The 21,519-nt window shown below is 45.0% G+C and overlaps 2 protein-coding genes across 2 annotated transcripts in view; one reads left to right on the top strand and one right to left on the bottom strand.

Moving 5' to 3' along the window:
• Nucleotides 1-21,519, bottom strand: part of LOC119396126 (uncharacterized) — a 280,780-nt gene that overhangs the window by 177,728 nt on the left and 81,533 nt on the right. The window lies entirely within an intron of this gene.
• Nucleotides 1,954-14,597, top strand: LOC119396129 (pupal cuticle protein Edg-91). The gene is made up of 5 exons (XM_037663221.2): nt 1,954-2,095; nt 5,641-5,835; nt 11,264-11,810; nt 14,251-14,318; nt 14,511-14,597. Exons 1-4 carry the CDS (start codon nt 2,059-2,061, stop codon nt 14,270-14,272), a joined length of 801 nt encoding a protein of 266 aa, XP_037519149.1. The 5' UTR covers nt 1,954-2,058; the 3' UTR covers nt 14,273-14,318; nt 14,511-14,597.

The raw sequence follows: 21,519 nt of genomic DNA, 5'->3' as shown, positions 1-21,519 counted from the left end.
GACATCACGTTAGTTTGCAAAAGTGCAATCAAGACATCGCCTGTTCTCATATGCAAGTAAAGGGGTCTCAGTTGCATAGCCATTCTCGCTTTTAGAGCAGCGTCTCAAGAACCATAAAAGGGGCACTATATTTTGAAACAATCAATTGGTTTAGATTTATAAATTGTACTCTAAGACCTCTGATGTCATTAATTTCACCATCAAATGTTTTCAATAGAGGAAGAAATCGAGCTCAATGCTTCACTTTTAAATATTGCGCTGAAATTGCTCCGCGTGGCGTCCCGGATTTCAAAGTGTATTTTTCGTATTTTGGTGACATTGGCTCAACGAAACTTCCTGAAACTTGGTATGTTAAGTCTATGGCCCGCTCAGAGGACGATGTACTTTATTTTTACCGCTTAGGAACTACTTAGGACCTAGCAGACGCCGTTAAAATCTATGTCGTCGCGAAGTTAAGTGCGGGAATTCCAATGTGGCGTCATGACCTACATTTTCTTTTTGCGCGCTTTCTCGCTTACCAAACGTCTTGTCGCGGTAAGAGATGTTTTCGATATTGTGAAATTGTAATTTACTAATACGCAATAAATCGTTTTCTCTTTAGTGTTCCTTTAAGAAATTTTGTCATGCCCTCCATCATGGCTGCGATGATGCTGCTGCCGAATTTCTGAAGGCGCTTGTTCACTAGTTGCGTGCCGCATTGTGCTCTGTATGCTTTGTTAGGGCTGCTAATCAAAATTGCACAAAACGGTGCATTGCTGCAATGGCTCTTTTCAAATGATTCAAAGTGTAGCAACAGAGTGCATTAATCTCTCCATGGTTTACTTGGTCATGCATGATGCATTCAATCATCATTCGTTCGGATTCTCCCGGTATGTAGAGTGCAGTCGCAGAGCTGTTGAATTTTACCGCACCATCTGCTAGACATGTTGCCAACTTCTGGGCACGTTGTATTAATATTCCCAGGCAGATGACTTTAATAACAACTCTTCTAATGTGGTTCTAATGGCTTTTTTTTTCTGGTAACTGCATTTGCAGCCTCATGGCCATTGACCTCCGACGAGCGTTTGCTGTTTTCGGAACTATACTTACTGCCTAGCTTCCCCGACAAACACGTCGGTGTAACTGAATCAACGAAATAGCGATAAGCTTGCTAACGCCGCAACACTGCATATCTAATGTTCCTCTGTTAAGATATGAGTTACAAAAATGTCATCTCAATGCGATATAATTAGCTGCAAGCAAAAAGAAAACATATTCATTGTATCTTATAAACTTCTGACGTTGTACTTAGCTACCTAAGTTTAGGTTGTCACGGTAACATTAGTTACCTTGACAAACTTAAAGAATGAAAAAAAGATTACCACGCTGCAACATTCATTGCACTGATCGCTAGTATAAAACGCTATTTCAGTCGCATAGGTTCATGGCTACAACAATGGACCTGAGCAACCAGTCAGCCGCTAACAACCTATAGAAAGGATGAGTGTGCGACACCACGTACGGACTGGCTTCGGCTACGCAACGCTTTTGTGTGCTATAGAACACATGTAACATCGTACTCTCATCTGCGAAACAAGTGAAATATTTTGTTTCTTTGAAAAAATGAAAAGGAAACATCTATATTCTGAGAATGATTGTCCCTTCCCATGAGTCTAAATAGGGCACTCTCACTTCGAACTAAATGATCCAACAGTACAAAAGCACAGAACTGCGTTTATTGATTCCTTTCGTTTTTCTTCTCGGCATCCTTGTAGCAATAAAAAATAGGTTTTTGTTGTGTTGTGTCCTAGAATTTTTTTTTCCATCTGACCTATCAAGCGACGGGGAACAGAAGAATACTTGCCTTGTTTCCTATTGCGCACGTTGGGAAAATTGCGTGCCAGCTGCCATCGCCTGACAAAAAGAAAAAAAAGAAAAGAAAGTGTGCCTTAGTATCGTAAGGCATAAGCGATCGCTTTTGCAATTTTTTGGCGATATAAGCCTGCGAAAAGCTCTAGCCGGGATTGCCTGCCATCGTAGATCAGCCATCGAAGAGATACCCCAACCCAGTCCCACAATATGAAAGCCTTCATCGCTATTTGCCTTCTTTCGACTGGTGAGTTAAGTAACCAGTACAAACAGAAAGATCTCTTTTGCTTTTTTTCACGAAAGGCATGTTAGAAGAGTTCCTCTAAAATGAGGTCTTTGGCATTTATTGGTGTTTTAGTTTGCTTTTACAAATATTAACTTGTTAAGGTATAACGCAGTAAGGTTGTGCTGTTACCTACCGGAAATGTAGCGACCGCTTTTGAGTAATTCATCTTCCTGAGCACTTCAACGGCTCTGGGCTGGCGCTGCGAGAAAAGGTTAGCCCATGCTAACCAACCCGTTAAATTCCCGCCGCTTCAGGATAGATCACATTATTGATCAGAGATTGGCGGATCAGGGTAGAGAAGATCAAATAATTTGCGTCCTACCTCTAATTTCGGACTCTGCATGTTGTAATGCGCTATAGGCGAGAAAAATTGCTTAGTCCCAATGAATGCATGCTTGGATGTACGTGCATTCAACTGCTACACTGGCATTCCATTTGTCATAAGGTATTGAAAGCGAAAAATACTACGTAGTAACGGTAGCAATAACTGAAACAAATAGTAAATCCACCATTTTCATCCTCACTTTACGAACTAGCAAATCATTATTTTTTTGTTTTTGTTTTTCAGACAAATACCAGCTATAATCTTAACGGACTCAGAAAGAGTAGGCGACAGAACGAAGCCGGTTTCGTCCTGTCTACTTCTTTTTCTGTGTGCGCTGCTTTTATGGCGGGTATTTATCTTTAATTATGCACCATCGGGCTCAACTTTTGACAGTTTAACCTATATTTATGGGCTATTTGATGAGCCTTCTCTTGACATTACCGAATCAGCGCGCTTAAATAAGGGAGGCGTTCACGCCCGAAGGAGGAAAGACAAACATAATCACTAGACACAAGTTTATAGCTTTCTCGTTAACATATACGCAAACGTCCAGATCTTTGCGAAAGATTTTTCTCTGTGGGGTGTTTTTGCGCAATCTATAATTTGTAAGAAGGCGTGAGTATTGAGCTCTGCTCACCAAGCTAGCGGTCGCTGTCCCAGTTTCAGCCGATAGGTGGAACAGCAAATCTCTTTTGGTAAACAGCTGTCAACATGTTCAGCACGACATGTTTGACACTTAAGTATATGTTAGGTTAGAATAATTCTTTTGTTTCTCCACTCAAAGACTTGTTCGATCAAGACTTGTCAGTCTTTTATAACTTGAAGATACCGAACCCTAGAGTAAGTTGAATTGTCAGCTGGAGAGGTCGCAAACATATTCATTAATTGTGCGTCTACATGTATTCGCCGCTGTTAAGTAAATGTATCCATAAAAGTCAATTCTCGTGAATACATGTCCATAAGAAACGAACAGCGCATTAAGAATATTTCATTCTTCTCTGCGAAATTTCTCCGCCATAAGCGTATGTGTTCAAACCGGTCGTGTGCGGCGTGACCACCCTTACTGCGCATGCGCAAGCCCTCTCCGTACACCTCCACTCCCCCCTCCGCTCCCCCTCCCCTCTCCACTTTCCCTCTCCCTCGCCACTCCCGCTCTGAAACGCGGGCTCGACATGCCCAAACGCTGCTTCGCATCGCCTCATGGTCCCCTTTAGCGGGAGTTGGTGTGATTTTTTGTAAACAATAGTGTGACTTACGACATCAGATAAACACGCCATTGGCCACTGCCATTGCTTCATGCTGTAAGTGAAACCACAAAGCTCTCTTCTTGGTATTTTTGGCGATTTGGCCTGCCACGTCCTTAAAAAATTGTGGTGTTTTCATCTTCTATTAACATAGTTGTTATTGATTGCATTCTGTCGCTTTATTGATAATGCGATTTCGTTAAACCATTAAGCAGCCTTATTACAGAGTGCATAATGTTTGACTCCTATATTGAAAAGTCCATTTCTGCTTGATTTGCATGCCAGTAAATACAGCCTAAGATGACACGAGACAGCCCTTGCTAGCCCCAACTTCATGATCAACTTGTCTTCTACTACTCCCCCCCCCCAACCCCTTCCCCACCGAAAAATAGTCTTGTGCATGCCACTTGCGGGAGGATTCCGAGAAGGCTGCAAAGAAGGAGGGAGTCTCCGTCCAAACATTTTCCATTTATGATGCCTACAATAGTCGTAAAACCGGCGAAATGTGAAAGCGGTCCAGAGCAGCAATTAAACGCGTTGTAGTGAAGTTGTCGCGAGGTGTCGGCGGCTCAGAGTAGCACTCGTATTGACTTTCAAGATACAATAAATAGGAGTATACGTTCAAAGGGACGACCGATAATAATATCCAGACAGATGAACCTACGTATGCAGAGAACGGAATAACACAATCATCCCGAGTTTGAAATTTCGATGGAACTATAGGTCCTCAAAATACCATCCCAGAAGCTCAAGCACAATGATAGCCTTTGTACTTTTTTCCGCGTTATGGCCAATACTATCGTCACCTTTAACTCATGCCACCTGTATATGACGTATGCACAATAATGCCTCCGCTATGCTCATCAAGTGTCCTTATTTTTTTAAGAGAGGAGGAGGGGGGGTCAGGTGTGTTTGGTTTGGTTTGGTTGAGAAAAGCTATTCTAACCTAAACACTCACGGTGAAACCCAACTGAAATGTTGCAATCAAGCCAGCTTAATCGGTGTCAGTGTCCTTTTCCGTAATAACGTTGTTGGCTGTCAAAGAGCCAACATTTTGTTATGACACACTACGTTACTATAACAATGGGCACCTGATTGAAGGGAGTGGCAAGTGGTGTGTGTGTGGGGCGGGGGGGGGTGGCTTGTCATATGAACCGAACGAATGGGGCGCAACCTATCGACATATCATTGACTTATTACGCAGTTTAAGTTTATCTACAAAGGACATCTCGGTCGTATTGCTTTTGTTTTATTTTTTTGAATATTTTTCACAGCTCTTACTAATAATAAAAATGCGATTTTCCCGAAATATAAATCGGGTACATTGTGACGATATCCGAACCTATAATAATAAAATTTGGGATTTTACAAGTCAACACCACGTACGATATGATTAAGAGAATCGGCGGCTGTCAGCGCAGCACACCGCATTCGAAACGCAGAAAAGTAAATCGCTAAAAGCCACTAAAAACATTGCAATTGTTCATATGCACAAAATCATTGCACTTAAAATTTCGCGCTCGGAAGCAACAAAATAGTAACGAAACTGCAGCACACTACATATATGACGGCAAAGAACGGCAATCATCGACAGACGGTGTCACCAGCTGAGCTGCTGCCACAAAAATTACCGTCATTACGAACTTTGATTTTCAGCCACGCACCTAGGTTCTCCAGAATGGTGCAAAAGGGGCTGGCTAAAAGGCACTTTTAACCGAGGGATGCCATACATACTGTTCGGAAACACTCGCGTTGTGTTTTCACTGATTTTGCGCGTTACCGGATGCGGCTTTTTCTGGCTCATCGGACTGTGATACCACAGAGTTAGTTGTTCTGTCAGAGCAGCCCGCTAATATAATTGCATGCAACGCTTATTTTTCTCTTTAATATCACTGATGGGGCACAATACGCCTACATCGCGTGTGCTTTTGATGCAGCCGTCTTGTCAAGTGCGCGGAGAGGACGGCTGGGCACTGACCTAAATGCTGGAGGCAGAGCAAACGCTAACCTCTATGCCGGCGTTGACAGAGTTGGTCCTAGCGGAGCCCCAGGCTTTACCGCCTCAGTTGGTGGAACGGCGGGCTTGAACGTCGGTGGAACTGCTGGTGTGGGAGTAAGGAGCCAAGGCTATGGTAAGAAATATTTTCGCACCGTTTTCGCAAAACCACAATTTATTACAGCTAAGCTGTAAACGACATACCTGCTTCATTTTGCGGCGTCCGTCCGCATTCGTGCAAGAACTGAAAACTCGCGTGACCTTCTCCGAGTGAGCGGTGACGCCACATAATGACGTCATCATGTGACGTCCTCAGGAGGTCGCACTATGATGCCGCTAGATGTCATCGTCATGCTTTTCTGTAGGTTTTTCTGTTGATTATGAAACCCGGCACGGCTCTTTTTTTTTTTTTTCACGCCGACTATCCACCTACTACTACCTACTATCCACCTCACTATAACTTCGGTATCTTAAGGACCCACAATAAATAAAAAAGGCATAAATGGCGTACGCATCAATCATACAAGCAATTACAAGTCCTTCAAACGTATGTGTATGTAGTAATATATACTGAGATGTCGCGAAAGGCAAAACATGCAGTATAATGCGACAAAAAATTGAGAGCAAGTTTTTTAGTGTTAATTAATAGAAAACAAAGCAAAATACTGCAGCCACCCCATTGCGGTACATACGCTTCTGCACATTTTATTTTTGCATGAATAGCAGTGCCTCATATCAATCGCGTCAAATGCATGTTGAGAATACATGAGAGGTTGCATGAGTTGTCACTAATCATTATTTAAGAAACGCTCAGTAAGGCGATGTCAGCTGTTGTCGAAAAACTTCGATAAGAATCGCTGACACAAGTTAGATGCATCAAAATAATTTCTGCGGATGGAATTCTAGCCACTACTAGTTTATGTGCGTTTAAATAACGTACCAAAAATCTTCCCCAAAAGTTCAAAAACATGTCTAACAAAAGCAGCTGATAGTAACTTCTGCGCGATACGCGCCATTCTAGAAAATACGAACAAACTAAAGGGCGCTCAACCTTTAGCAATAATTTGTAACATGACATTGCTTGAGTTGAAGCTGGTTAGCTTAGCTTAGTAAAACTTAAACAATGTGGGTGTTCTAATTAAAAAATATATTAGTGCTTTCCAGCCACAACAACATACAAATAACGTGGTCAGTGGCAATACCTTAGCTTGTATTAGCGCGGTACATACGAGAACTAGACATGACACGCAAAAAAGGGACAGGTAGGCTCTGAACTTCCAACTGTTTATCATGTCCTTCACACCCATCTTATACATGCGCAAACAACACAACTCATCCAGCACGTGACCCTGAACCAAAAAACGTCATTTCCTTTTCCGTTCAAGCAATTGACGGCGAGCTTACAAACAAGTCTGCCAATTCTGCTATAGCTTCGGCTTCTTTTATTTCACGTGCAATCTGATTTCTAAACCGGCCGATAACTACACAGCCATGCAGATTAGCGGAACACCCACACCTCTTGCACTGCGCTGCTAGGAACCCTCCCGCTGAAAGACTAATTCTCGCATTATAGCTGTGCTCGCGAAGTCTATCATTTAGACACCTCTTGGTCTGTCCAATATAGTATTTCCCGCACGATAAGGAAAACTTGTAGACTACACAGCACTCGCAGTCAACAAATCTAACTCGATGTTTCTTGTCACAAGGTAAGTGAGCGACTTTATTTGGGCTCGTCAACCTGCAAAGCTCCGCAGTTTTTTGGGCGCTGAAAAAACGACGCGGACATTAGCTCCACGGGCTACTTTTTTCAAATTGTGCGAAATAGTGTGCATATACGGGATCACGCCTACCTTGAAACCCAAGCCCTCCCAACCTTCTTGCCTGTTTTCTTTACGCGAATCTTTCAGAATGCGTTCGGCAACAGATACCTGTAACATAACTGGGTAGCCGACTTCGGTAAGCCGCCTGCATTGGGTCTCAAAACTGGACGCCATCTTGTGGTGACATGATTTGGTTAGGGCATTCTTAAAACATAGGTTCGCGATGCCTCGCGAACCTGTCGCGAATTCCAGTACTCAATGTATGCCTCAGTAGAAAGCAATTGCTTTTTTAAAGCGCAAAATATGCTTAGTGTTAGTTCATCCCACTATAAAAGCAACTCTTCGAACGAAAAAACAAACCACGCTAAACATCGCTAAATATAACTCGTTTAAATTTTTCGTGTGCTCTGCTAAATACAAGAACACAACAAGCATCTCCCCGCGAGTGCTGATAAGTAGGGATGGTTGCCTAGGACATATTCTGTTTACTGATAACGCGCAATTAAGTTTGTAGATTTTTATTAACCCTGCTTCAATAATGCACGGGAGAGGAGTGGTAAGAGATGTAAGAATAAGCTCATGAAAAGATTCCAGTAATCGGGGAATCATTTTTCGAAAGTTCTGGGATTTGACGTGCCAAAACGGCGATAACATTATGAGGCTCGCAATAATGAGAAAGTGTTGATTAATTTTGACAACCTGGCGTAAATCTAAGCACAAGGACATTTTCCCGATCTACTGGCATCGATACATGGCCGCCATGGTGAGGTTCGTACGCGCATCCTCGTACTCAGCCCTATCTCTGCTATGTCACAACGGCGGATCAAGTCATCAGGAGTTACTCGACCAAATGAGTTCTATATGAGAGACAACAAATGTGTGCCGCTTCAAATATGAATACCTTCCCTTTGCACCGTTTGCTCAACCAGTGATGCGAATTTACGCAGACCATGTACCGTGAATTTGTTCCGTACGCGTAAAGAATGCTGGCATGTCTATGCTGTCTCCACAGTTTCCCAAAAAGAGGAGTAGTGGGCGCCACCAGTGATGGCAACCTCTCCAACGTACACATTTCATGAAAAAAAAAATTAGTACTTCGGCGGTTACCGCTCTACTAGCTGTCACGTATTTCTGATAATCATGCGCTGTTGACACGTATTCTATATACAGGGTGTTTCAAGAAATGTGTCCAACCTTCTAAAAAATCAGGGAAAAGCGATATTTGATTGCTGCCTTCAGAATTGGTTTTTCTGTAGTGGCATGGATTTTAAGGTGGTTAAAGAAATTATTTGGGACTGTAATTAAAAAAGTTAAATAAATAACTTTTTAATTAATGGTGTTAGGTGGTTGTGTCAAACGGGAGAATTGAAGTTCTTCATGCCAGAAACCCAACCCAACTTTGAGGTTTCGAAAAAGTGGCATCTAGTAATAATTACAAAGTAATGAAATTCAACCAAATTCAATGGCGAAATCTAAACAGAAACATGGAAGAACGCAACTGCCATATCCCTCTGAGACGTCCAAAATGAGTGAATGACTTTTTCTATAGCGCTAGGCATCTTAAGATGGTTAAAGAAATTATTTGGGACTGTAATTAAAAAAGTTAAATTAATTAACTTTTTAATTAGTGGAGTTAGGTGGTTGTGTCAAATTGGGGAATTGAAGATCTTCGTGCCAGAAACCCATCCCAACATTGAGATTTCGAAAAAGGGGCCTCTAGTAATAATTACGAAGTAATGAAATTCAACCGAATCCGATGGCTTTCGCTGTTGAAAGCCTTTGCATTTCGTTGAACTTCATTACGCCACAACAATTACTAGAGGACGCTTTTTCGAAATCTCAAAGGCTCGGATGGGTTCCTGGCATGAAGAACTTCAATTCTCCCATTTGACACAATCACCTAACTCCACTAATTAAAAACTTAATTAATGTAACTTTCTTAATTACTATCCTAAATGATGCCCTTAACCAACTTAAGATTCCTGCCGCTACAGGAAAAGCAATTCTGAAAGTCCCGAGCAAATATCGCATTTTCCTGATTTTTTTAGAAGGTTGGACACATTTCTTGAAACACCCTGTATAGTACGTGAAAATAAGTTATCCGGGCTTCGTCTGGATTAACGAAATTAACGCTGGACAGGGTGAGCGTTAGAAGTGAATGACACTGCGACCATCTAACAATCGCGCAGCTTTTCTTATTGTACCAATTCTTGTAGCCCACGAAGCCGGTCACAGCATAGCTCAATATAACAAGACAGGCAGAACAAACTAATGAAATTTATTTAGTCCAGCCACGGACACTTCCTCACGCACTATATCTGTACCGCCAGTGCCTGCGCAGAACATACTAACCTCACTTGATCATTCACATTTATTTGCTCAGGTAGACTGCAGTGCCTATGGATTGTTAAAATAAGTTTAAGAAATCCTTCAGTAGCTTCTCTTTCAAGCTGTATGGAAAAAAATTCACAGCGGTAATTACGCTTCTCAGGCAACTGAACAAACGAAGGGGAATGAATCTAGGGGCCCTTCTTGTTTGTTGTAAGACACAAGTTAACGAAGCCAAGGAAATCATACTAGCGTGTTATATTGCAGTAATTATGAGATCAACGTAAAATTTGTTGTACTGTACGGAGAAACAACTCGATACTGGTGAGGTAATCGGTAATATTTCATATTGCTCGATAATAAGGCTATTCAATACGTTGACCTGGCTACTTCGTTCACCATACCACCGCTTTAGCACGATAACATCCTCTGACACATAATGCACACACGATTTCGTGAAAACCGTAATTTATGGCTTATGACACTCAGAAATGCAACAAAGTAGAAGTAGGCTGCTCAAGGTTTCATTACTCAATTATTACGTCCATTTTTTCACGGCGGTTTCTGTAAATAGGCATAAGAGAGAGTGAGAAGGAATGCAGGAAAGGTAGGGAGGGTAACTATATATGTCCAGTCTGCTACCCTACACTGTGTTGGAGGGGAATAAGGGAGCAAAAGAGTAAGAGAAGGAGAGACACATTCCACAACACACACACAGTGCAGGGTTTCACAGGCGGTCGCTCAACTGCTGTTGCCTTCAAGTACTGCAGGAGGGCTCTTCTAGATTTCTGGGCTGATGTGCTGTGCGACCAGGCTCCCAAGATCTTTCCTCCAGTAAGAAGCCGATCATCAAGTCTAATCAAGGCACTACTGGAGAGTCCGGCGATCTTGATGAAATTGGGGGCAGTGGCACAAGAGATGTTCAATACGCATAAAACTGTTTAAAGGTTTTCGGGGTGCAACGTAAATCCAGCGTATTACAAAAAAAATTCAAATGCTGCGCACACCGTGCGTGTTTTGCCACCCTTCTAGGACGCTAAATGGCGCTTGATAACACCGTGTCGGCTGCAGCCGAATATTTCTTTACGGTAATGTTATCCTCAAAATCAGCTTCTGGTGAAAAGACACCCAAATATTTCTGTTCACTTCGACAAGCGCCTACAGGTGCTTAAGCGGAGCAGGATATTTTCGCTGAACGTGCGTATTCATACATCTGGAGAAAAAAACGGAATGCAAATATTGCCTATTCCATCTTTTTTACTTTCCTCCGTTCAATAGTAGTCACTAGTTTTTTAGCATACATAATATATTCATGACTAGAATTTTACGGTTCATTCTGGAGTTTAGAAGTGGTATTTTAGCTGTCATTGCGCATTCACTCAATTTATTAATATTTTACATTATTTTCACTCGCAGGTTATCCTGGATGGAATACCGGTTTCGGTAGTTATGGTGGTTATGCAGGTTATCCTTATGGTGGATACGGAGGTTTCGGATCTTCGTACGGGGGCGGATACGGCGGTGTATACAATGGTGGATACAATGGTGGATACGGCGGTGGATACGGCGGTGGATACGGCGGTGGATACGGCGGTGGATACGGCGTGTACCCTGGTTATGGCTATGACAATGGCTATGGCTATGGCTATGGCAATGTGTATCCAAACAGTGGATACTACACCGTGCCTAGCTTCACTAGTGGCTATACAAGTGGCAACGCTGGTGGCACTGCTGGTGGCAGCAACGGAGTCTATTACACTTATCCTGAACTATCTGGAACCTCTGGTTTGGGTAGCTTTGGCACGGCACGAGGAGGTGTTGGAGCCTCTGGAGTCACCGGTACCACTGGCCCCGCTGGTTCCGCTGGCCCCGCTGGCCTCACTGGTTTCGCTGGCCCTGTTGGCTCCGTTGGCTCCGCTGGGACCGGCGCCGGCATGGGTGTTTCAGCTGGCAGTGCACCATCGTAAGAGCGTTATTTCGATTGCGTACTCTTTGCTCCTTCGGGTATGCTGTTCTTGCAAGTGTGTCTCTACCTCTTGAAAAGCAACGACGGGCCACAACTGAAAGAACAGTAGTCACGTGACGAAAATCCCATCACATAACAGCTAGTCACGTGGCATGTTTCCGCCAAAACCACGTGACGCATGCGTAGTGTGGGGAACCGATCGAAACCGGAGAAGGACAGCCAAGCCTAACCGTACTTAGTACTAATGGCAAAAACTTAGCATCTCTAGCAAAAGCTTGGCATCAGCAAAGACTTTAAAAAAGCTAGGTCAAACACTAGCTTCGCTGTTGGTTCCAGCCTTGCGCGACTAGTGCAAGCTGCGCTTTATTTTTATTTATTTATTTATTTATTTATTTATTTATTTATTTATTTATTTATTTATTTATTTGAAAGGTGAGTTGGCAACGTACGGTATTCATATTTTTCCTAGCTTAGAAAGGAACGATGCTTCTAAAACAGAAAATCTCTCGGCCACGCATATTTTACCGCTTAGAGTAATGGTCAAATCCATCGCTTTATCTTCGAAAAGCATGAGCTTATAAGATATTTTCAAAGTACGCTAGTAGTAGCACTACATTTATTCTGCAAAAATGCAGAGATTGTTGGCCAAGTATGTGCATGCTAATGTGACACTCTGCTTTCAGGATAGTGAAAGGTCAACAAAAGTATACGAAAAATGACTGTGACAAGAGTAGTTGCGCGACAATACTAGTCATTAAGCGAACAGTATACACTAAAGTTAGTCTATATGTTATCATTTATTAAGTGTAAACAAATATACATGTTGAATAATGTACAGCACACTAGCAAAAATCACAGTTACTGAACTTCAATTCACTTAAATATAGATAAGACACGCAATACATGAGCAGCGGCGCTTATTCACGCCTGTTAGGTTGAGAACATTCTTGTTGATTGCGCATTAGAAAGGATATGCACCTAACGCACGAAAGTCATTGTTCAACCTGCAAACTCTATATACCTGAACTTCGTAGCAACCTTCAAATCAAACATATTCAGCTTCCTAGCTAAAAGTAAGGCCATTCTGAGTATAAAGGCCCAGCTCTATTTGATGGGGTATCACTAGGAACAAGTGAATTTTGGTATTCATATTTGTCTTAGCGCCTGAGGTTACCGTGAACATTAACTCTTTGGTGAGGTTACCATAGACCGCTTATCAGAATCAGAAAGTGTTGCAACGAAATCTGAAGCGTGATGGCAAAGCGCTCGGAAGTTTATTGTGGACAATTAAATGTCATTTCTCTTCTCTCTCTCTCTCTCTCTCACACTCACACACACACACACACACACACACACACACACACACACTACGAAACTGTGTACTGCCAATGCCAGTGATAAGCGGTGTTAGAAGTGTGTCCAGTGAAACCTCACTTTTCACGTTTAGAGAAAACCATACTCAGTCAAACAATTATATCTTAGTAGTCCGCTCGTTGTACCACGCATTGTCTAACGCGTCCCAGGCATCTCATGTAGAAAGCTTTTGTCTTCAAAGTAGGTTAATATTAGAGGGGTCTTTAACATTCCAGAACTCAGCATGAGCTCTCAGTTTGCCGTCTGAGAGAGTTTGCAGATATACCAGTGTGACTATAGGATGGTAGTGGTGGTGGTGATGTTGCTACAGGCTGGTGTTAGCCTGGCCGACCTGGCCTGCAATTGCTCGGCCCGAGCGTCTCTTTCTAGTATCGTGTTTACCAGATGTCACTTGGGCCAATCTCCCGCAGAATAGCTCAAAGAATATCAGACACTTCCTTGTCACTAGGTATGGTCCTGCAAGTGCTTCTGCGGTGAAAGGTGGAAGCTCATGGGTGCAAAAACGATGGTTTCCCCGCGAGAGCAATGGACAGATTGAGCTTGCAGAAGGTGTGACTGTAGGAACTGACGGAAATTCCCAGAAAATGAAGCGATCCTCACTGTCTTTACGACTACATACGTATAGTGAGCAAGAATCATTTAGCACAAAGACAATAATTATTCACTTACTACTGTGAAGCTTATTAATGAGACTGTGTAACTGAATTGTTCCTTAGTTAACTGACCGTAATGTATTTTGTAACTAGAATACGATATACTGCGACCGAGATCCCGTCTAGTGCGGCAAACGCTGACATAGTTCTTTTTCCACTGGATAGGAAGCTGTCCCTTTCTGCTAAAAAACAAAGGTTACTATTCATGTAAACATTGGTATGGTATTCGTTATCGTCGCCTCACAGGATAAATTTGTGAACATACAATAACTTGGTTTTTGGGTATGTGCTGTACCTGGAGTATGGCCTAGCAGATAACTCTGGGACACTGATTGTGAAAGGGCTGTCTCTATGGTAGATACAGTTAGGCGAATGCTCTCATTTCCCTCCTGTTTTTATTTTCTTCGCAGTGCTACCACTTCAAGATCATAAACCCCCAGACACCGCTACATCAAGAATTACGGAGGTCCTCAAACATGTACGTGATGTAAAATAAGGCTTCCATATTAAATTATCTTTTGTTTTTCCCTTCAGCAGTGTGTGCGTGCGGTGTGTGTGTGTGTGCGTGCGTGTGCGTGTGTGTAATATTTAGCGATTCTTAAACTGAACATGTCAAGCACTTTTTCAATCTCACTGTTCCTCACTTATTGCCTGCGCTTTTTTTTTTCAGGTCATGCTAGAGACTTTAAAGAATTGTGCTCTAAAAGCAAGCAGCCTTCGTCAGATCATGTTCAATAAAGCTGGAACACGAACCCCACGTTCTCGTTGTATTTTTAACCCTTGAGCATCAATCGATGTCTCGTTCAACACCAGTACCCCCGCAAGGTACCGGTATAATCACAGTGCTTAAGGAAGGCAAAAACGTGGAACTGTGCTCTGAAGCTCAATAAAAAAATCAGTTTTCACGTCATTTATGCACTCTGAAGTGTGCACACACCATATAATTGACATGTCGCACTGTGCACTAAAGGAACACGCAGAGCATGGCTGTTGCCCTGAAAACAAATGTCCCATCCTTAGAACTTTTTCTCCCGTGTGACCTCCTGTTCGACTGGTGCTACTTGATACTGAAGTTTTTTGAATAGCCCGGCAACGTTCGGTTAAATATAACATACTGAACTGCAATCAAAATCGACTTATTCGTGGATAACGCACCACAGTCTTGACACATGCAATTTTAGTCGGCTTCTGTGCCAAATAGACGCCAGAACCCCCTGCTGGTAAGCAATGAAGGAACGGGATAGAAAGGAAAGGCAGGGATGTTGAGAAATTATGATACCGTTATGATACCCTGCACTGAGGGAAGGGATGGGAGAGCACGCACGCACAAAAAGTTACACACATCTAACAGTCATGCTAACGTCGTTAGTCTATAACCGCCAGTGCAAGTCTGATACCTTCAAGAAGTTGAGCACTGCCTTCGTCACCTTCACCCGCGATGACCTCTCAGGACGACATTCCAGAATGATTTCTGCCGTCATCCGTCTGGGATCTATACGAGCGAGAGCGACTGCGAGTGATTTTCTCTGCGCATTGTAGCGAGGACAGTCGCAGAAAATGTGCTGCAGTGTCTCTTCTCTACCACAGTTGTCAAAAAACGGGTTGTCAGACATTTCAATTCGATAGGAGAATGACTTTGTGAAAGCCACTTTTAGCCATAAACGGCAAAGCAGAGCGGCATCATTTCGGCGTAGTCCCGTAGGGTTCTGAAGACGTAAAGTGGTCGGCCAATGGCGGTGGTGGTTGTGCAGTCTGCTTGCTGTATTACAAGTGGAGGAAGTCATTTCTTGTGCGGCCACTCGAAGTTGTCTAGCAGCATCGGTCTTTGATAGGGGTATTGTCTCGAGCCTGTCACCTTGAAGAGCTGATCGAGCAGCATTGTCGGCGTGTTCATTGCCTATCAGGCCACAGTGACTTGACAGCCACTGAAATGTCACGTGGTGTCCCTTCTCTAACGAATTATAGAGGAGATATCTAACCTCGAAGACCAACTGCTCGTATGGTCCGTGCCGCAGGGTTGATAGCAAAGATTGCAGGGCTGCCTTCGAATCGCAGAAGATTGACCATCGCTGAGGCTGTTCACGGTTGACTACACAAAGTGCAGCGCGAAGAGTGGCAAGTTCTGCTGCCATCGATGTCGTTTGGTGGTCTGTCTTGAAACTGACGGTAATAGCTTTCGCTGGGACGACCACTGCTCCGGACGAACACTGGAGGGTAGTTGATCCATCGGTATGAACACGCACGTGCTGAGCGTACTTCTCGTGCAAAAGAATCAGAGATAGCTGTTTCAGCACTAGAGATGAGAGCTCAGATATTTTTCTGATTCCCGGTACGCTGAGGTGCGCTTCAGGTCGAATGAAGCACCAAGGAGGTATCGCTGTCTTAGGTGTGGGGCTGAAGCCTGACGGAAGGTTGGCAGAATGGTTTGCAATCGTTGCACAATACGATGGCCGTGGTCTTTCTCAGGGCAATGTTGCAAGGTGGTGGCAATGGGCCCGGGAATAATGCCAGATATGAGCTCTCAAGGCTTCCACCGCAATGTGCGTTTGCATAGGTTGGTCCCGTGCGATGAAAATAGTCGCTTCAGTCGACGCGCATTTTGGCAAGCCAAGGCAAACTCTGAGAGCCTGAGCTTGTACAGCCTGCAGAGTGCGAATGTTTGTGTTGCATGTATTAGTCAGTACAGGCAGACTCTATCTCAAAAAACCGAGAAAGAATGATCTCTACAGTTCCAACATTGCGTCTACCGACATCCTCCAGGTTTTTCCACTCAGATACTTGAACAGCTGGGAGATTGCTGTCAGGCGCTGTTTCATGTAAGACACATGCGGGCTCCAACGAAGGTCTATATCTATGTTTATACCCAGGAATTTGTGGTTTCGGGCATAAGCAATGGTCCGCCCTTCAATAGAAATGGCATAGTGCGTTATTGGTTTCCGTGCGAAGGCCACTAATGCACATTTTTCCGGAGATATTTTAAAGGGCCCCTCACCAGGTTTGACAATATTGAGCTAACGAGCGCAATGCCACTATGTAGCGGCCGTGGCAATGCACGGCCGCTACACTGGGCGTTCGCGATCACGTCTGCCAAAATTTGCAACGCTACGTGCCGCTGAAATGGATCAAATTTCAAGGTGAACGCTGCTTGCCCTTCCTGTCGCGGGCGCACGCTTTAGAGAATGAGGGGTTGACGTACATAAGAAAATGGCCCTACGTAGATGGTAGTGCTGTGACGTCGCTCCTCTGCGTAGACGACAGTGCTCTGACGTCGCCAACAGTAGCACGTGACGCTGCGATAATTATTTGACACGACATGTGTAGTTTGTGTAATTTGTTGCTTGAATAGATTAATAAAACTTGAGAGAAATAATGAGACACACAAAGGGAATGTGTGCGTCTTTTTCACTTTTTTTTCGTGAATTGCGGTGAGATGCGGGGCTAATATGCCTCCCTTTCCCATGCGTTCGTGTCCCCGCGGTTAGCGCATCGAGCAGACGCCCGACCTGGAAACTAAAGTAATGTTCTGGCGCGTTCGAGCACTCATTATGCTCGTTTATGCAAGTAAACGTTAATGCGGCACTGGCTCATGATACCGCCACTCTCGTGCCCATACAAATGTCTCAACTTTCATGCCCGTCCCGCAGAAACAGACAGTACACCACAGAGAACGCCGACAAAACGCCCATGGCCGTTACATAAAATTACACCATCTCCCGCTAAAGGGGACCATGAGTAGATGCGAAGCCGGAGCACTTGCACGATCGCGTTCCGTTGGCGTTCGTTGGGCATGCTACCGAGCTCGCGTCGTGGAACGCGAAGAGCGACGCTACGCGCGTCGTATCTTCCATCTAGCCTGGCCGCTAATTCTCACAGGGCGAGCGGGGAACGCGGTCGACAGGCGGGCGAGAGGGGGCAGCGTGGGAGAGGAGAGAGAAGGGGAGGGGACGCGCATGCGCTCGAGCTCATCGCGGCGTTGCGCAGGAGAGAATTTCGGCATCTCTAGTCCGCGTTTCAGAGGAAGAGTGGAAAGGGGGAGGGGCGAGGGGAAGTGGAGAAGGGTATAGTAGAGGGGTGGGAGAGGGAAAGCGGAGAGTGGGAGGGGCGAGGGTGAGTAGAGAGGGGAAGGGGAGAGGATGAGTGGAGAGGGGAAATGGGAGAGGGTAGATGACAGGGGGAGTGGTGAGGGGGAGTGGAGAGGAGGTGTGTGGAGAGGGTATGCGCATGCGCAGTAATGGTGGTCACGCCGCACACCACCACCGGATTGAGCTCCGCCTTAAGATACTTCGCATCTAAAAAAGGCAGCGGCCGTGCAACGCCGCTCGCGTGCTCGGGCTGGCTCGGGCACGTCACGCGCACGTGACCATGCATGCGCATGACGTGTTCATGCGTATTTGTCAAGTGAAGAGGGCAGGGAAGGGATTTGGCTTGCGAAGGCTACACGGGGCGAGTGGCAAGGGTTTGAAACTCGCCTCCTCGCATCATGGTTTCGCGCCGCTACAAATGATTGTTTTTCTCAGCTCGTAATGAACCGATTTGAAAAATTCTTGCGGCATACTGCTCTTCATTCGGCACACAACAACTTCCAGCGTCTAACTAAAATTTGCTATGTGGCCTAGTGAGGGGCCCTTTAAGGCCTTGCTTCCCGAGATAGCACGCTGTCAAACTTGCAGCTTTTTGAAGCCTCGCTCGTATCAGGGGGCGTGTGACGGCTGATGTCCAGACACATATGTCGTCTGCGTATATAGATATCTCGATCGTACATGGCAGGTATTCGGTAAGTTTAATGAGAGCGAGATTGAATAGAGTAGGACTTAGTACTTCACCCTGAGGAACGCCCCGGCAAGTATAGCGTCGTGTGGTTGGGCCGTCGTCGGACGACACAAAGAAATATCTTGCTGTTAGGTAGCTAGAAATCCCTCGAAAAACTTGACCACCCAGGCCAACCATCTCAAGGGCGTCGAGAATGGCCTCGTGTAGCACGTTATCGTATGCGCCTTTTACATCTAGGAACAAGGCTGCAGACAAACGCTTGCGTGATTTCTGCTGTTGGACATATGTTACGAGATCAATGACATTATCGATAGATGAGCGATCACGTCGAAAGCCAGCCATGTTCCCATGCAGCTGGCCAGTGCGATAGGGCGGTATGAGCCAAGTTCAAGTGGGGATTTGCCTTGCTTCAGAAGTGGTACCAAACGAGTTGTCTTCTATTCGTCAGGAACACTTCCCCCTTGCCAGGATACGTTGTACAGACGTACCAGCTCTCCCTGCGAAGTCTCACCCAGATTGCAGAGGGCTCGATATGATATACCATCTGGCCCCGGTGATGAAGAACGCCTGCATAGGGCTAGTGCCGCCTCAAGCTCCTCCAGCTGGCAAGCTGTTTTCTGTACAACATGAGGTCACTTGACTAGTTAATCTGCTGTCGAACCGCCACGACTGGTGCGCGCAGTTCCTCTTCTTTGCTATCACGTTCCTTCCCCCTTTCCACGTTACTTATATATATGCGTGCAATAAGCGCTCTTTTGTTGTTGTTGTTCTCGGCTAACACGGAATCATCAACGTCCCCCTTCTTCCATGACGGCAGCTGGGCTGTCACCGGTGTGCTTCACCGTGAAAGGAACTTTCCGACATTACAGTCCTACTCAGATCAGGGCGCCACCTCCAACGTTGACGTTAGGTGTATTTTTTAGTAAATACGGTCGTACTTTGTTTTCATGATGACATTCCCCTTCCAATTTTTATCTACGAATTTATTGCGTCCTTGAAGTATTAAAAAGTTGTAAATTTATTCGAATTCCTCCTGGAATGTAATTTGCCGGTATCCTTTCCAGAACTCGAAGTCCCTAGTTATCGACGTTGGGTCAGTATAAATAAGTTGGTTTAAACGTTCACTAACCTGTAGACAGCAGATGTTCCTGTTTTCATATTCTGCTTCTCTCCATTTAATACTCGTTGCGAACAAGGATTTAAAAAATTGGCGAAGCTTGCACTAAGCCGCGCAAGGCTTGAAAGCGCAAAGCTGGACGATTCTGAAGACTAATCTGGTTGCTTCTAGGTGGTTTGTGGGCCCTAGCTAGGTAATTCTAGGTTGTTTCTACTTTGATTCTCAGCGCACAGAGGTTCGAGTTAAACCACAGACAGTCACAAACACGACACAGATGTCCAAACTCCAGAGAAAGAAACTCGCGCTGAAACCAAGCGTTCGAACCTCTCATAGATCTACGGGCACGTCATCGTTGGCGTAGGCCTTCCATCGCTTCGGGGTCTTCTCCCAGCCGCCCTTGCATTTTCCGTTACCTAGTATTCTCTCGTTGCCATAGGTCGGCAAAAAAAGATGGATTTCACTCAGACTCGCTCAACAAATATATATTGGTCTGAGGGCCCACTCGGATTCAGACTCACCAAAATTTTCCGCTACCGGACTCGCTCGGACTCGCACTCGCTAAACTTTTTCTCAACCGGACTCACTAAGACTCAAACTCACCAACATGTTACTCAGCCGGACTCACTCAGACTCAGACTCACGGCTTCACCTGAGCCTGAGTGAGTCAACTCATGAGTCCATTGGCGTAAAATTAGCTTTTTTTCGATATGGGGGCAATGCTCTTAAATGCCAATATCTGACATAATCGGTGCGCTACGATGCGCCTTTTGATCTTGTTCATTCAAATACGAGTTTTCAGTGGTTTCAATCTAGTACGGACACTTTTATGAAATACACGACTCACACGAGATATTTTTATCAAGAACTTCCCATGAAAGAGTTTGCTGGGGGAGGTCATGGTACCCCTTCCCCTAACCACGCCTCTGATCATTAAATAGAGGTGCCACATGAATGCTAGTGTGCTGAGACATATATAAGAATAATCTTTAGTACAAACGCAAGCCAATATAAGGCTGATAATAATGCTGAAGATGAATAGACAGGACCATAAGTCGCCAAAAGGAGGTGGAGCTCACTCGGACTGACTCAAGTAATATATCTTGAGCTTCGGACTCACTCGGGCTCAGACTCACTAATATTTTCCTCAACCGGACTCCTTCGGACTCAGACTCACAAAAATTTTCTTCAACCGGACTCACTCGGACTCAGTCTCACCAAAATATTACTCACCCGGCTCACTCAGACTCCACGGCCCAATATGAGTCTGAGTGAGCTTGAGTGAGTCGACTCATGAGTGAGTTTGCCGACCTGTGCTCGTTGCACGTACTCGGGGTCTTCGGCTCGCCACCGTCGCTTCGCAGCCATTTGTTGTTAGCCTAACTGTTGAGTCGAATTGAATAAAATTTATTTGCCTAACAGTTGTTACTGTGCCCGGGGCTAAGCTGCCAGGGATCCACTGTTCGAGGAACATCTTCCGAGGTCCTCGGCCACGGCCCTGGCCCGCTGGATGGCCCACTCCTGGTCTTAGGGGGTCTCGCTGAGGAGGCCGGCTTGCCATCGCTGTGCAAGGCGCCTCGCATCACAGGGTCCGTCAGTTCTCGTCGTGCTTCCTCGTGGCCTATCTTCGTTTCTTGCGCATTCCCGAAGTACATGCGCCATATGCGCCTGTCCGTGCTCGCACCGCGGGCAGCCAGGCGACGGGTGCAGCGTGGGCCACAGGTGGTGCAGGTGGTAGGGGTTGGTGAAAGTTCCCGTCTGCCGCCGCCTCAGGTCCACCGGCTGCGGCCTGTTC

The sequence above is a fragment of the Rhipicephalus sanguineus genome, chromosome 6 (genome assembly GCF_013339695.2).
Source record: "Rhipicephalus sanguineus isolate Rsan-2018 chromosome 6, BIME_Rsan_1.4, whole genome shotgun sequence".
NCBI lineage: Eukaryota > Metazoa > Arthropoda > Arachnida > Ixodida > Ixodidae > Rhipicephalus > Rhipicephalus sanguineus.
Note: the sequence above shows the minus strand (reverse complement) of the source record. Positions and strands in the feature narration are given on the sequence as shown.

What these genes read in the sequence shown, in the direction of transcription:
- LOC119396129 (XM_037663221.2), top strand. Translation starts at nt 2,059, where the DNA reads ATGAAAGCCTTCATCGCTATTTGCCTTCTTTCGACTG. An exon ending in TATTTGCCTTCTTTCGACTG is followed by an intron (nt 2,096 to 5,640) that starts GTGAGTTAAGTA and finishes CTTTTGATGCAG; the next exon opens with CCGTCTTGTCAAGTGCGCGG. An exon ending in AGTAAGGAGCCAAGGCTATG is followed by an intron (nt 5,836 to 11,263) that starts GTAAGAAATATT and finishes TTTCACTCGCAG; the next exon opens with GTTATCCTGGATGGAATACC.